Here is a 17517-nt window from a genome sequence, read left to right as displayed (position 1 = left end):
TAGATTTCACCCTTTTTTCATCTCTGCAATTCACAGTGCTGCAAACTCTGCTCCACAGTTCCCAAACTTTGAAATATCCCATTAACCTCCCCTCCCCACTCTAGCATAGAACTTACATCTTGCTTTTGTTTTTCTTTCTCCCCTCATGCTTTCTTCTGTATTGCTTGTGAGACACACCTCCTGTTCGCTCAATACAATTCCCACAAGATTGCTATGCATAAAACTTTCCTATATGAATTTACAATTAAGTAACAAGATAAGACAAAATCCATTTTTAAATTTGATCTGTTTACCATTTTAATAGAGCAGGATGAAAAAGGATGAAATTAATCCAATGCTTGACTTCTTGGTTATTGCGCCTGAAAGAAGTCTGGAAACTAAAGTACAGAGTCAAAACTGGACTAATGACACAGAAACAAAGAGCATCAATTTAGAGCACTCTGGCATAGGCTGTACGTCTCTCACTGATGCAGCTGAGAAAGGTTATACAGAGGTAAAACCCATATTATGTCATTACTTTTACCAACTATTATGAACCAAGTTCCCTTCTCTTTATTAATAATGTTACAAGACTGTGCCTTACTAATTTATAGATTAAAGTTTCTTTCTGTGCAATTTTCCCAGATGGCCACATCTGGTACCTTATGATATTTTCTGCCATTGCTAGTGCATGGTACTGATTATGACCTGTTTGTGGTCATTGGTTGTCATCTAGCTTCATTAGGCATTGTCCTGTGATAAAACTATCCCGTGGTAGAATATGCAGCACTATAAAGTTTGTACATAAGAGGCACTGTTCTTAAAGAACAAGAGAGCTTGTTACATGAGAACTATAACTACATTTGATTAAGACTAATTACTGGAATCTTGGGAACTGGTGCTCATGTTCTGCCTCTGAAAGTTTGAGTCAAAATCCTTGCCTCCACCTGCAGACTGTGTGTGGCATCAATAGAATGAGTGGAACCAATGCAAAATGAGCATTAAATACGTCACAACCAGTACCTCACAACATCCCCCCCCCATGCTGTTTTTCCTACAGTTAACTATTTTTCCAATCATGCGTATAATTACATTAGCACCACCTCATCTCCACCAAAATCCCAGAGTTAGCTGGACATTTCACAATTCTTCCAGAACATGTCGTCTTTGGACTTGGAATATCAGCAGATCTTTGGCTTGAAAACTGTTGACCTTAATTCTGAGTTGACCACGTGTTGTCTGTGAGCTATTACTATCATGATGTTGTTCATTGGGTTCATTCCAATCAAGCATTAGTGAATAATTGTTCCACAATAAGTCAAGGTTCCTACAATTCCCCTATACAATTCCTTCAACTATGTAGTCAATATAGATCAATGATGGTCTGCTGATACTGGGACTACTGTGCAATTCTTGCTGAGGTCCCTTATTTATTCCCATTGCCTGTTGTTCCTGATAAATAAAACTGTACATTTTTACAAGCAGCTGTGATTTTGCGTAGATTTAACTGTTGAGTCAACCTCCTAACTTTGGTCAGATAGAGAGTTGAGCCTTCAGTTTTCTATCCGTTAGTGATGCTGATGGTAATAAGTCACATTGAAGTAGAGTGGCCATGAAACAAGGTCAGCAATTTTTTTCCAAAGGGATCTAATATCTGGACCTCACATTGTGCTTCTCCATTTGACTGCGGGTATCTCGGTGAACCTGTTCCATGTTCAAACCCAGTAGTGGCTTCAGACCGACTGAAAGTCATTTGCAAACTGTGATGCATTATCGGACACTACCTTATGAGAGATCCCATATTCTGAACATTTCGTGTGAGAATCTGACGACCACCTTTGTAGTGGTGAATTTTTCACCTTTATCCACTGAGAAAAGTAATTGGTAACAATAAGGTAAAAGCATCCAACAGAGATAAGTAGGTCTGTTCCCATTAGTTGGAATCAGTAGCTTTTGTTGTTCAGGTCTATGAATAGCGCATTTCATACTTGACTATGAGGTCCTCAATCTCGTTGAGTTCTTTGATTCCTCTTCCAGTCCTGAAGATGTGCAATGTTAACTCTTTTTCTCGCTGTAAAATGCTACCAGACCTGCTGAATTTCTCTGATATTTTCTGTTTATATTTCAGATTTTTAGTACCTGCAGTGTTTTGCTTTTAGTTAAATTGGAAAATATGTTGTGATAAAACTTAAGAAGTTTGCCACTAGATATAGATAGGTTGAATGAGAGGGCAAAAATCTGGCAGATGGAGTATAATGTTAAAAAATACACAAAACAGTAAATAATAGAAAGAACCACAGATGCTGAAAATCTGAGATGAAAACAGAAATTGCTGGAGAAACTCAGAACTCAAGGATCGTTGGACTCAAAACATTAATTTCATTTTTCTCTCTACAGATGCTGCCAGATGTGCTGAGTTCCTTCAGAAATTACTGTTTTTATTTAAAAGATGGTGGTATTAACTAAATAAATGGTAAGGTGCAGAGGGATTTAGGTGTTGTACTGCATGAGGTCACAACAAGTTAGTGTGCAAGTACAACAACATAATCAAGAAGTCTAACGGAATGCTATCCATTGTAATGAAAGATATTTAACATAAAAATAGGGATGTTATGCTTCAGTTATGCAGGGAATTGTTAAAATGACATATCAAACACTGCACAGAGTGTTGGTCTCCTTGGAGAAGAATATGAATGCATTGAAGGTCGTTCTGAGGAAGTTTACTACTTTCATACCTTGCACATGCAGGTTGTCATATGAGGAAAGATTGGACAGATTGGTCTTGTGCTCAGTGGATTTTAGAAAAGACAGGTGCAATTTGATTGATGTTTGTAAGATGCTGAATGATCCTGACAAGACGGACATGGAAAAGATGGTTACATTTATGGCTAAGTCCGGAATGAGAAAGCACAGTTGGAATCAAGGTCATTAAAACTTTCTATGGAAGGGGTAGATACATTCTTGTTAAGCAATCAAAGGTTTTTGGAGGCGGAACATGGAATTTGAAACACAAACAGATCAGTCAAGATCTCACTGAATGTTGAAACAGTCTCAAACAACTGAATGTTTACTAGATAACAAAGTGTGGAGCTGGATGAACACAGCACGCCAAGCAGCATCTCAGGAGCACAAAAGCTGATGTTTTGGGCCTAGACCCTTCATCAGAAACGTCAGCTTTTGTGGCTTTTCTGATGAAGGGTCTAGGCCCGAAACATCAGCTTTTGTGCTCCTAAGATGCTGCTTGGCCTGCTGTGTTCATTCAGCTTCACACTTTGTTATCTCAGATTCTTCAGCATCTGCAGTTCCCATTATCTCTGATGCATAAGTAAACATTCAGTTCAGAGATAATGGGAACTGCAGATAGAACATAGAACATAGAACATAGAACATAGAACAGTACAGCACAGAACAGGCCCTTCAGCCCACAATGTTGTGCCGACCATTGATCCTCATGTATGCACCCTCAAATTTCTGTGACCATATGCATGTCCAGCAGTCTCTTAAATGACCCCAATGACCTTGCTTCCACAACTGCTGCTGGCAACGCATTCCATGCTCTCACAACTCTCTGCGTAAAGAACCTGCCTCTGACATCCCCTCTATACTTTCCACCAACCAGCTTAAAACTATGACCCCTCGTGCTAGCCATTTCTGCCCTGGGAAATAGTCTCTGGCTATCAACTCTATCTATGCCTCTCATTATCTTGTATACCTCAATTAGGTCCCCTCTCCTCCTCCTTTTCTCCAATGAAAAGAGACCAAGCTCAGTCAACCTCTCTTCATAAGATAAGCCCTCCAGTCCAGGCAGCATCCTGGTAAACCTCCTCTGAACCCTCTCCAAAGCATCCACATCTTTCCTATAATAGGGCACCCAGAACTGGACGCAGTATTCCAAGTGCGGTCTAACCAAAGTTTTATAGAGCTGCAACAAGATCTCACGACTCTTAAACTCAATCCCCCTGTTAATGAAAGCCAAAACACCATATGCTTTCTTAACAACCCTGTCCACTTGGGTGGCCATTTTAAGGGATCTATGTATCTGCACACCAAGATCCCTCTGTTCCTCCACGCTGCCAAGAATCCTATCCTTAATCCTGTACTCAGCTTTCAAATTCGACCTTCCAAAATGCATCACCTCGCATTTATCCAGGTTGAACTCCATCTGCCACCTCTCAGCCCATCTCTGCATCCTGTCAATGTCCCGCTGCAGCCTACAACAGCCCTCTACACTGTCAACGACACCTCCGACCTTTGTGTCGTCTGCAAACTTGCTGACCCATCCTTCAATTCCCTCGTCCAAGTCATTAATAAAAATTACAAACAGTAGAGGCCCAAGGACAGAGCCCTGTGGAACCCCACTCACCACTGACTTCCAGGCAGAATATTTTCCTTCTACTACCACTCGCTGTCTTCTGTTGGCCAGCCAATTCTGTATCCAAGCAGCTAAGTTCCCCTGTATCCCATTCCTCCTGACCTTCTGAATGAGCCTTCCATGGGGAACCTTATCAAATGCCTTACTGAAGTCCATATACACCACATCCACAGCTCGACCCTCATCAACCTTTCTAGTCACATCCTCAAAAAACTCGATAAGGTTTGTAAGGCATGACCTACCCCTCACAAAGCCGTGTTGACTGTATTTGATCAAGCCATGCTCTTCCAGATGGTCATAAATCTTATCCCTCAGAATCCTTTCTAACACCTTGCAGACGACAGACGTGAGACTTACCGGTCTATAATTGCCGGGGATTTCCCGATTTCCTTTCTTGAAGAGAGGAATTACATTTGCCTCTCTCCAGTCCTCAGGTACGACTCCAGTGGAGAGCGAGGATGCAAAGATCTTCGCAAGTGGCGAAGCAATTGCATTTCTCGCTTCCCAAAGCAGCCGAGGACAAATCTGATCCGGGCCTGGCGACTTGTCAATCTTAATGTTTGACAAAATTTTCAGCACATCAGCTTCCTCTATCTCTATCCATTCCAGCATGCACACCTGCTCTTCAAAGGTTTCATTCACTACAAAGTTGGTTTCTTTCGTAAAGATAGAAGCAAAAAACTCATTTAGGGCTTCCCCTACCTCCTCAGACTCCACACACAAGTTCCCTATGCTATCCCTGATCGGCCCTACTCTTTCTTTGACCATTCTCTTATTCCTCACATAAGTGTAAAATGCCTTTGTGTTTTCCCGGATTCCTTCTGCCAAGCCTTTCTCGTGCCCCCTCCTGGCTCTCCTCAGACCATTTTTGAGCTCCTTCCTTGCCTGCATGTAATCCTCTCTAGCTGAACTTGACCCTAGCTTCCTCCACCTTATGTAAGCTACCTTCTTCCTTTTCACTAGAAGCTCCACCGCCCTCGTCATCCAAGGTTCCTTAATCTTACCCCTTCTTGCCTGTCTCAGAGGGACATATTTACTCATCACTCCCAACAACTGTTCCTTAAACCATCTCCACATGTCTATAGTTCCCTTACCATGGAACAACTGCTCCCAGTCCATGCTTCCTAACTCATGTCTAATCGCATCATAGTTTCCTCTTCCCCAATTAAATATCCTCCCATTCTGCCTCATCCTCTCCTTCTCCATAGCTATGTAAAATGTGAGGCAGTTATGGTCACTATCACCAAAATGCTCTCCCACCACAAGATCTGATACCTGCCCCGGCTCGTTTCCGAGCACCAAGTCTAGAATGGCCTCTCCCCTCGTCGGCCTGTCAACGTACTGCGTTAGGAAACCCTCCTGAACACACCTTACAAAAACAGCTCCATTCAAATCTTCTGCTCGAAGGAGGTTCCAATCAATATTAGGAAAGTTAAAGTCACCCATTACAACAACCCTACTGCGTCCACACTTTTCCAAAATCTGTCGACCTATGCTTTCTTCAATCTCCCTGCTGCTATTGGGGGGCCTGTAGTAAACCCCTAACGAGGTGACTACTCCCTTGCTGTTCCTAATTTCCACCCATACTGACTCGGTAGGCAGATCTTCCTCGACAAAGGAAGCTTCTGTAGCTGTGATACCCTCTCTGATTAGTAGTGCTACACCCCCTCCTCTTTTTCCCCCCTCCCTATTCTTTTTAAATGTTCTAAACCCTGGAACATCCAGCAACCATTCCTGCCCATGAGAAACCCATATCTCTGTTATGGCCACAACATCATAGCACCAGGTACTGATCCATGCTCTAAGTTCATCACTTTTATTCCTGATACTCCTTGCATTAAAGCAAACACACTTTAACCGATCCCTTGGTTCCTTCCCAGGAAAATCCTTCCCACTAGCTGGTCTACCTCTTGCTACTGCCTCACCTGCATCAACGCTCACCTCTGGTATACAGCTCAGGTTCCCACCCCCCTGCCATACTAGTTTAAACCCTCTCGAACTACTCGAGCAAACCTTCCACCCAGGACATTGGTCCCCTTCCAGTTCAGATGCAACCCGTCCTTCTTGTACAGGTCCCACCTTCCCCAGAAGGCATCCCAATTATCAACATATCTGAAGCCCTCCCTCTTACACCAGCTGCGTAGCCACGTGTTCAGCTGCGCCCGCTCCCTGTTCCTCACCTCGCTATCTCGTGGCACCGGTAGTAAACCAGAGAACACTACTCTGTTCATCCTGCTCTGCAGCTTCCATCCTAACTCCCTGAAATCACATTTTATATCCTCAAACCTATTTCTGGCTATATCATTTGTGCCAATATGTAACACGATTTCTGGCTGTTCGCCCTCCCCTTTCAGAACTTTATACACCCGATCGGAGACGTCCCGGACCCTGGCACCAGGGAGGCAACATACCTTCCGGGAATCCCGATCTTGCCCACAAAATCTCCTGTCGATTCCCCTAACTATCGAGTCCCCTACCACGAGTACTTTTCTATTCTGCCCCCTTCCCTTCTTTGCCACAGTGTCAGGCTCAGTGCCAGAGAACTGACTACTATGGCTTTCCTCTGGTAGGTCATCCCCCCCAGCAGTATCCAAAACGGTATACTTATTGCTGAGGGGAATGCCCACAGGGGATCTCTGCACTGTCTGTCTGTCCCCTTTCCTCCCCCTAACTGTAACCCATCTATCCTCATCCTGAGCCTTGCTGATATATATGGTCACTGCTTTCCTTCCCGGCTGCCCCTCTGGTCCTCGTCACTTCCTCTGGTGCTCCCGCTCCTTCTCTGAAAGAGGAAAAAAAAAACACCGCTGCCCGCTATCGGTAAGTAATTTTAAAAATAAACTGCTTTACCTTAGCTGCAGTCTTCCGGGTCCGTCTTGCCTCCGCTGCTGCTCGCACTGAAGAATCTGAGATAACAAAGTGTGAAGCTGAATGAACACAGCAGGCCAAGCAGCATCTTAGGAGCACAAAAGCTGATGTTTCGGGCCTAGAACCTTCATCAGAGAGGGGAATGGGGAGAGGGAACTGGAATAAATAGGGAGAGAGGGGGAGGCGGACCGAAGATGGAGAGTAAAGAAGATAGGTGGAGAGAGTGTAGGTGGGGAGGTAGGGAGGGAATAGGTCAGTCCAGGGAAGACGGACAGGTCAAGGAGGTGGGATGAGGTTAGTAGGTAGCTGGGGGTGCGGCTTGGGGTGGGAGGAAGGGATGGGTGAGAGGAAGAACCGGTTAGGGAGGCAGAGACAGGTTGGACTGGTTTTGGGATGCAGTGGGTGGGGGGGAAGAGCTGGGCTGGTTGTGTGGTGCAGTGGGGGGAGGGGACGAACTGGGCTGGTTTAGGGATGCAGTTGGGGAAGGGGAGATTTTGAAACTGGTGAAGTCCACATTGATACCATATGGCTGCAGGGTTCCTAGGCGGAATATGAGTTGCTGTTCCTGCAACCTTCGGGTGGCATCATTGTGGCAGTGCAGGAGGCCCATGATGGACATGTCATCTAGAGAATGGGAGGGGGAGTGGAAATGGTTTGCGACTGGGAGGTGCAGTTGTTTGTTGCAAACTGAGCGGAGGTGTTTACTTATGCTTTTATTTTGTATATTCATAGACATGCACAAACATAATTTTGACTTATTGCCCCCATGGAATAAATCACAAGTTGTAGCATGCAGCCAATAATGGGTACATGATTCCAGCAAGCAATGAGATTTTGTGAGAGGATGAAGCTCTTTGTAAAATGAACACAAGTAAGAATGTGAGTGTAGAAACATTTGCTGGTGAGAACTGACTACAGAAAAGGTATTTTTGGGTATTTATGGTAAGCTACAGAATTACTTGAGCAAAATTATGGTGGAAATTCAGGTGGCAGACCTGATTAGTAATGTACAGACTCGAAAGGTGTGAAAATTGATATGTCTGTTACATTGTGTGGTCAATTGCCAAATGTAAATTGGTACTACTGCACTGGAGGCCTCCATCCAGTTATTTTCATCCTTTTTGGAACCTGCTTCTATTAACAGCTATGTTTCATTCTTAAGCCTAAATTCCTGAAACAGCACTTCAAAATCAGTACCCACAAAGCAGAAGGTTCTACAGGTTGCAACAATCTTCTCTGACATTGTGAATTGCAAGTTTTTATGCCAAAGTTTTGACAGTAATGCTAGACTTCTGAGGCTGCTTCAGCATAGTACCACAGCTGTGAAATTTCCCCATCTGCAAATGGAGGAACTACCAATGGAGGTGTTACCGATTTATTGTTACATTGGTGCTTGTGTCATCTGGCTAATGGAAGACACATCCCATCACACTTTGCTTATCACTATTCTGTAGGTTGTAGGTTACTTTTGAAGAAAGGATAGATATCACTCTTTTTAATCACAACAATGAAACAGCCATACATGTAACTAATTCTGGTGTCTAGGGAAACCAGCTGTCTGCTGTAACCAGAACCAGCTTTTTCAACAGATGTTTATTAGAATTCTACTAAATGGGGATCTTCATCAACTCCAACAGCTGCTGGTAATTGTTGTGGTGTAATGAATAATAGTATTCTGGAGAATCTATGATGTAACTGAAAGTATGTGAAGGGAGCAAAGAATAACATTACCATCAGTTGCAATTATCGTAATTAGTAAAAGCCAGACAAAATGGTTAAGGTTTGAGGAACAACTATGAATCAAGCACCATTTGTAGACTGCTAAAACAAAGGGATTGGGCTTAGCATCGATATTTGCTTGAGCTTTGTATTTGTTTCCTTCTTAATTGAAGTGATTACAGCCAAATGAATTCAGCACATGACTTTTATCAATTTTTCTAATTTAATTATTGACATAGCTCCCCTGAGAAGAAGATGGTGGAGCTGTTTTCTCAATAGCTTTCTTCCTGGACCATATAACTCACAAGGCAAATTCAAAGGATGGTTACAACATAGTCACATTTGGCTAACACAAGAGTTGTATACTGGTGAGATTGGGTCAGTACTGCTGATGTCCCACACTTAAGAATATTAGTGAATCCACTAACGTAATGGCCATTTTCAATTCTTATCACACTATTGCATCTGATAATTTACTTCTCTCAATTATTAATCCAGACGTCTGGATTATGAGTCCACTAACATTGTTACACTACAATTTGAAAGATGCAAACACAGAGAAATATATAGAGATTGTAGAAAGTGCCTTTCATCTTCAAGTTGTCACTGACCACTTCACAAAAAATTAGTTTTGAAATGAAATTGTTCATTTGTAGACCAATAGACAACAAATTTTCATGCAATGGTGTCCTACAAACAGTCTTGAGACAAATGACCAATTAAGACCGTTTTATTGGAGAAAGCAAGGACTGCAGATGCTGCGGTCAGAGTCACCACAGTTTGGAGCTGGAGGAACACAGTAGATCAGGAAGCTTCAGAGGAGCAGGACAGCCAATCTTTCAGGCTTACATCCTTCATCAGGATGAGAAAATTGAGAAAACAGCTCCACCATCTTTTTTTCAGGGGAGCTACGCCAATAGTGAAATTAGGGAAATATGCAAAATAGATGTGCCGAATTCACTTGGCTGTAATCACTTCAATTAAGAAGGAAACAATTACAAAGCTCAAGCAAAAATTGACATTAAGCCAATTCTTTTTTTTTAAGCAATCGGCAAATAGTGCTTGATTCCTTCCCTCAAACGTTAACCATTTTGTCTGGCTTTTACTAATTACATTAATTGCAACTGGGTGGTAATGTTGAACAAAAACAAAGTTGCTGGAAAAGCTCAGCAGGTCTGGCAGCATCTGTGGAGGAGAAAACAGAGTTAACATTTTGGGGGTTCTGAGGAAGGGTCACTAGACCCGAAACGTTAACTCTGTTTTCTCTTCCACAGATGCTGCTAAACCTGCTGAGCTTTTCCAGCAACTTTGTTTTTGTTCCTGATTTACAGTATCCACAGTTCTTTTGGTTTTTATTTGGATGGTAATGTTATTCTTTGCTTCCTTCACATACTTTCAGTTCCATCATAGATTTTCCAACATACTATTATTCATTACACCACAGCACTTATCAGCAGCTGCTGGAGTTGATAAAGATCTCTAGCAGACATTTGTTGGAAAAGCTGGTTCTGATTACAGCAGGCAGCCCAATCCTGATGACAGGCTTAAACCCGAAACGTCGCCTTTCCTGCTCCTTGAAGGCTGTTTTATTGCAGTGTTAGCAGTAAAATAAACTAAGCTAAGACTCTAGAAGATCTTCCTGCTATTTTTTTTCATTAGCACTTTGGAATCTTTTAAAGCTATCCATATTAGTAAATAGTACCACAATGAAAAATCTAATTGAAAAACGTGCACCTCCAAGAAAGCAGTATTTTCTCAATTTTACACAGTATTGTGAGTTGGATTATTTTTGTAAGTCTCTGAAGAAGATCTTGAATCCAAAATTACATGTGTGCTACCAAATAAGTGTGTCAATATAGTACGCTATGTCTTCAAATGTCTAATGGTGTCGTAGTTGCCTGGCTTGCTGTGTTCTCCCAGCCTCCCATTTGTCTACCTTGGATTCCAGCATCTGCAGTTTTCTTTTGTCTCTAACATTGTCCATACTGACTAAACAAACTTTACCCTACATATGTAATTTTTAATAGCCAGATGAATACTTAACTTTTTGAAATTAGATCACAGAATTCCTCATTACTACTTCTGGAAACAAAAGAAATAGAAAGCTTTTAACCAAAGATGCATTTTAGAAACATGCTAGGAGAAAATTTTGAAGATTGTGACAAGAATCCAGCCAAGATCCCTGTGTATGTCTCACTCTTCCAGCCCCGACATTTCCATCCTTGATGCAGGCCTCCCCCTGCCCTACTCCTGGCTTTGTTCCCCTTTTTACTACGACCCTGACTTACTTCTTGGTTCCCCAGCTTCCTCATCAGCAGTGCATGCACATGAACTGTGGAAAGCACAGGTACGTCCTGTAGCCAGTCTTGTCATGGCTAGCTGATATCGCAGGCTACATTTGCACATGCGCATTGGCCATTTTTGGCATAATCACTCTATTTTAGTTTACCTCAAACTCAACATCATCTCCTGACCTTTTCTAAACATTTGCATAGACAAGCAGGTGCACAAAGTCCTCTCTTGGAAATGTGAATAGGAAAGCCTGAATCAAAAGTCTTTGGCATTTCTGGAAATATTGATGCATTTTCTAGAGGTGAAAATCAAAACGGTTCTCTGCTGAGCCAGGCTTATATTATGCATATCAATTCTGAATAAGCATTTCTATATTTATTGTACAAAGCATTTTTATCAAAGGCCTAATTTCTTACATGAATAACTTTTAAAAATAATTTTGAATTGCCAGTTAATATTTGCAAAGATAATAAAACAAGGTTTCATGGTTTAAGACTTAAATTGTATAAAAAGACAAAAAGCACTATATGTTGGAAATTTATATTTTAAACCTGTAAACCTTTTGCTTTTAGGTCCAAAGTCACAGGACATCAGATTACAGTCCAGGTTTATTTGTGTAAAATCACGAGCTTACAAAGTATTGGCCCTTCATTGGGTGAAGTGAGGAGAGGCAAGCAGGCACAGAATTTCTAATCAGAGAGATCAAAAGATCGTGCAAATGGTATGAGTCGAGTGTCAACAGGTTGATAATAAGTCTCTGCTAGTGTTCAAAAGCATCACAAAGTGTGAGTAAAGTGTCAACATCTGAATTGCAAGTGATTGCAAACTGTACAAACTAATTAAGGCGGAGAGAATATAAGGTTAAGGTTATTCAGCCTTTGATCTTCGGGTAAGCATCCTTCAAGGTGACCTGTGAGATACACAACAACACAGAATTGCTGAGCAGAAATTGGTAGTCAAGTTCCGTACCCATGAAGACAGCCTCAACTCTGATCTTGGGTTCATGTTGTGTTACGTGTGACCCTACCACACTGTTCTGTATCTGTAAAATCTTCCTTACTGTCCAGTTTTGACACCATCATCTTGATAACTTGTTATGATCTCTCTACCTTAATTAGTTTGTACTGTTTTGGCTCACTTATTATTTTGGTTAGACCCTTAATATATGACTTTGACACCTACCATGTTATTCCAGTCATCTGGTTTGTCTCCAGCACTACCTTAATTTTAATAATTTTCTTCTGCCTCAATTAATTAGATTATAGGTCATCCCTTCATTAGCAATTCAGCTGTTGACCTTTTACTCACTTTTTTTTTGTCTGACACTCTTGATCACCTACAGAGACTTCTTATTTGGCCTGACAACACTTCATTCACACCGTTTGTATGATCTTTTGATCTTTCTGATGATAAATACTCTGCCTGTATGCCTCTCCCACTTCACCTGCCAAAGCAATAGTGCTCTGAAAGCTTGTGATTTCAGACAAACCTGTTGGACTATAACCTAGTGTCTTGTGACTTCTGACCTTGTATCCTCCCATCCAACACTGGCACCTTCATATCTTTTGCTTTTAGCACAATTAAAATCAAACTTTACAATATATCCAATGTTAACATATAGATTGCTGCCATTGTTTCGAGATATAAACAGCTTGCAACCTTCTTTCCATGAAAACAGCCTGAGGTCATCATAATTTCACACAATTAAACTACACAGGCTTGTTGTGAAACAGGTTGCATAGCAGGTCATATGACCCCCTTCCTTTTAACTTAAGTTAAAGAAAGAGGCTAGAATGTTCTGGTCACAGACGGTAAGAGGTAGGAAGCTTGTTTAATTTGATAGGGTAAAGGTGCAATGGATCACCATCTCCCCATCTCCTCCAGACTTAAGTTCTGGGCAGAAAGATCCATGGATGAGCTTCCCAGCCCATTGTTAATGCAGGCCCTTAAGTGGCACTGGCATTCATTGACCCAACTGTAACGGACCTGCTAGCAAGTGACCTTCCTTGACATAAAAAGGGTATGGGCTGCTTTATGGCAGGGACAGAGCAGGAGAACTTTGATCAAGCATGGTTAGTGCTTGGTCGAGGGCATGGACAGCAATGGGCACAGGGGGTCCGCATTGCATCACCAACTCCTTGATATCCCTCTTTCCATGATCTCTACCTCTCACAAATCCCCTACCTTTATCCTGGATCCTTGAGTTAATACTAGTTGTCACTGAAAGGCCTCCATTAACGATAGGGTGGGCTAAGTTCACCCATGGATCTTCCTGCCTAGAACATAATTCTGGTGGAGATGCCATGGGCTACTCTGCGGCTTTGCTGAGTACAGGAACTGCTGGCCAATGATTATTTTCCAGCTCTTATTGCGAGAGATTTCTGCCTATGGGGACCTGATTCCAGATGAAGACCTGTTAGTTGCTTCAGAATACCCTGATCAACTGAAGATCCAATCTTTCAATAAAAGATGCAACATAAGTACCTCACCAGTTTTGTAACTGGTCGGAGAGGCCCATGCCATCCCCAGAAGATTCCACCCACAGTCCCAAATCAAAGCAATCTTATAAATCTTATAATTGTAACCTTGTTATAACACAATGTTAATAAAAGGTGAGAGGAAAACTTTTATTTCACACTATTTTGTAGAGGTACAAAACTTAGAAATATTTGAAGTGACAAAATGGAGTAGGTGGTTGACCTCAAAACGGTGATGCAGTTCACTTGTGAGCAAATTATTGCAGCACGGTTTGTTCTTAAAAGTGACAGCTGGAAAGCATGGGATTTGTAAAAATTGCAGGATCCAGGAGGTGGGAAGTAAAAACAATACCACAGTTTCTAATTCTATCAGTTAAAATCCTTGCACAAACAAGTTCTTTAATGTATTGTAATATTTTACTATTTTTTTCCAGTTGGGGCAAAGGTTATTGGATATAAATTGCAATAAGCATAATGGCCTGACTCCTCTTACTTTGACTGTACAAGATGTGGACATGTTGGAAAAACTGAGGGATCTTAAACCAGCAGAGACTGTTCAAGAATTTTTTGAACATAATGAGTAAGTTTAAATTTAGTACAATGGAATATATATTGTCTTTCTAACTGTAGAGGTATTGGATTCAGACCAGTTTTACTGGTTTTGATAAGCTGTAAAGCAGGTGCTATAAGTAAGCTAACCAGGTCCAAATTACATTGAGTGGTGGTTTTCCATTTTTTGTTGAAGTGTGGGGGTTGAGTATGTTAGATAGTGATTAACATATCACTCCCCACCACCAATAAAACTTGCAGTATCATAGAGAATAGGTGAGTTTCTTGTTTGATCACAGAATCAGATGTTGGTGTCCATGTCCTAAAGTCTGCTGATAGAGCTCTACTCCTCCGGAGTCCAATGGTGAAAAGGTACGTCTGTTTTCAGCATTTCTTGTGGAATCAAAGTTGCAGAGAGAAGGAGGTCAGGGAGGTGACTTGGGAAGAGGAGCGGCTTTCAGAGGCCACCATCTTGCAGCCCTTTCTAACACCGTTGTTTGCTTTGGGAAGAATTTGGCAGGCAGGTCATCCTGACCTCATAGTTGGGATGCTTTCCATCGTTATTGCCTGCCAGGGAGAAAGTTGTTCTGGAAGGTGGTGATTTGAGTATGTTGCCATTAATTGACCACTGAACAGCCTAATTTGCTGGCAGTTCAGGAAGGTCATGGATGTACTTCTCACCCTCAACTTAGTTAGTGAGGTGGTGAAAAGGTGAAATTCTCCAAGAGTTTGTCTTGAAATCCTCACACCATTTTCCCTCTCATGACCTCTTTTGCCAGCTCCAGGAAGGCAAAACTCACACTTATGTTTTGGGTAGCCAATGATACTAAATTGTTAGTTCATGACTGCAGCCACATCAATGGCAAAGTCAAATAAAAAGTGATATTTTTAAATAACACTTGAGTTAAATTGATTTTTTTTGTGATTCAATCAGAAGATCAGCGAGTCAGTGTGCAGCCCAAGTGAAAAACACTGCAGGAAAATATCTGCCTGATGTATTACCAAATCAATTATCACCACAAGGTAAACTTCCTTCTGTTTATTTTAATGATTGTTTTCAAGGAATTAAAGATTCAAAATACTTGCCTCTGATATATTTTATTGCAATGCAATGTGAAATAATTTAGATATCGATAATCAGCCAACTGTATCATTAAATTTGAGAACACTGGAAGTTAAATGCCTGAACCAGAAAAATATTTGCTCATTAACAAAGACAAATGAGTCAAACTGGAAATGTCTGAAACACTATTAAAAACAATACGTCATGTAAGATGAATGTAAGATAAAATATATTATATTGTTTTTATTTCTTTTAATCTGTAAAGGGGTTCATCAAGATCTGTCATCACCTAATAGCCAAAGAAACTTTGGATTCTATATTTAGTTTTTTTTGTAGCTAATTATCTCCTTGAGCAAAGACCAGTTTTTTTTCTGTTCATGGATGTTAAATCCAGCTCTGGATCCTGTTTAGGAGGCATGAGAGTCCATTAAAGATTGAACCATATTGAGCCTAATAAAGCAAAAGATCATTTATATTCAATATCATACTGATCCTCATAGCTGAAAGGTAATTGCATAACTGTGTATGGCTTTACGTATTCACTAGATAATTGTTTTACAATACATTGGGCTAAACGTTTCTGTATTCGGCTAGTTGTTGGTTTAGAGAATTTTAGGTGAAGCCTCACAGGTTTCTTGTAATTTACTAAACTCACCTCATTAGCTACCTCCCCTTGCCCTGTGGCACCCCTCACCTGATTCTAGCCGCATCCTACCACCCGTTGTCACTATAAGAACTCGTCACTTACCAGGCATCCCCCAAGAGGCTGACACACCTGGCACTCTTTCCTTTTTTAAAAGACTGCTGTGCACCCAGACAGCATTGGCAATCCATTGTTGGCAATGTAGTGGCACAGCTGCCACAAAGCCACACTGCCCATGGCATGTAGCTGACATGGCTGAAATCCGCTTGTACATTCTCTCTCCATAGTTACTGGCTAATCACTAGGCCAGTGGGTTTATCTGAGCTTAGCTGTATCCCATCCAGACAACCACTCTAAGTCACTGCTACTCTGCCGTCAGTGCCCACTGTAGACCTGAATTTTGTCATTATCCAGCAGGGGAATATCACATACAGGCAAGTTGTCAGGCTATTTCAAAGATAAGTTTTTATTTACAATCAATAAAAGCAAACACAAACGCAAAAAAATTATATGCTGCAATTTGCCTCTATAAGCAAACCAAATGTTTCCATGATAACCAAGAATGAACACCCTTTACAGCAATCTGTGAACCCAAAGTTGCTAGTTACATGCTCTGACTCACATGTCAAGACTTCTCAGAGTTTAGTTTACTTGTGGCAAATGGTATGATGTGACGTTCCATAATCATGAGCCAAATGTGCAGATAATGAGGTTGTAAACAAGCAATAATCCTCTTTATTGGGAATATTTCATGAGTAGGAATCATGCCTCAATGCCTGGAATTTGCTCAAAAAATATAGTGACTTACTCCCAACAAGATAAGCTTCATTGGACTTCTTGTGCAATTCTGCCCACATTCCTCACCATAGCCCATGTTGTTCAGGCTACTATAAAAATTCCATTTAGAATATTCAATGAACCTCTTGTGGCAAGAAAAGAAAATGTTATATTTCAATATTTGTATGGCTGAATGCAAATTCTTCATAGACTTAAGACCAAGAACATCTAACAAATTTTGCAGGTACTAACAAAAGTTAAACTACGCGCTGTACTTGGAAACAAAATAATTTCAAGGAAGTGCTGTCCAAATTGGTCAAAATAAATGACATTGTGATGTGCAAGTTAAGGATTCCTTTGACTACTCTCCTAATGCAGCATATCCATTTTTAGGTAACTTCCTGGAATATGGAGAACCAAATGGGCTAAATGTTGATCTTGGCTTCTGCAGTTCACAGGTAACAATGAGTCTCATCTCCCTGCTGAAAGGAAATTAATTCTGAGTTATTAAAAAGACATATTTTATTTAATATGAAGGATTTCTTTTAATCAAAATAACAAAGGTAATAATCTTTGGAATATGTCCTGAGTCATGATCAAATTGGGTTGGGGAAATAAAATTGATGAAGTAAATGTGTGGATTAATGATTGGTGTGGGAGAAATGTTTTCTGATTGATGGGGCACTTCCAGCCGTACTAGAGCAAGAGAAAGCTGCACTGTTGGGACGGTCTTCATTTGAGCATTCCTAGGAGCAACATCTTGGTGAATTGTATAATT

At 41.1% G+C, this 17517-nt stretch overlaps 1 protein-coding gene across 1 annotated transcript in view; it reads left to right on the top strand.

Moving 5' to 3' along the window:
• The window catches only part of map3k19 (mitogen-activated protein kinase kinase kinase 19), a 68182-nt gene that overhangs the window by 3375 nt on the left and 47290 nt on the right, over window positions 1-17517 (top strand). The window contains exons 2-5 of the mRNA XM_059647654.1: window positions 305-493; window positions 14142-14287; window positions 15191-15279; window positions 17133-17197. Of these exons, the coding sequence (XP_059503637.1) occupies window positions 305-493; window positions 14142-14287; window positions 15191-15279; window positions 17133-17197 (489 nt within the window). The remainder of the gene's footprint in view (window positions 1-304; window positions 494-14141; window positions 14288-15190; window positions 15280-17132; window positions 17198-17517) is intronic.

This window comes from Stegostoma tigrinum, chromosome 7 (assembly GCF_030684315.1).
Source record: "Stegostoma tigrinum isolate sSteTig4 chromosome 7, sSteTig4.hap1, whole genome shotgun sequence".
NCBI classification, from domain to species: Eukaryota; Metazoa; Chordata; class Chondrichthyes; order Orectolobiformes; family Stegostomatidae; genus Stegostoma; species Stegostoma tigrinum.
The sequence above is the reverse complement of the archived record's forward strand: the minus strand, read 5'-3'. Positions and strand labels throughout refer to the sequence as shown.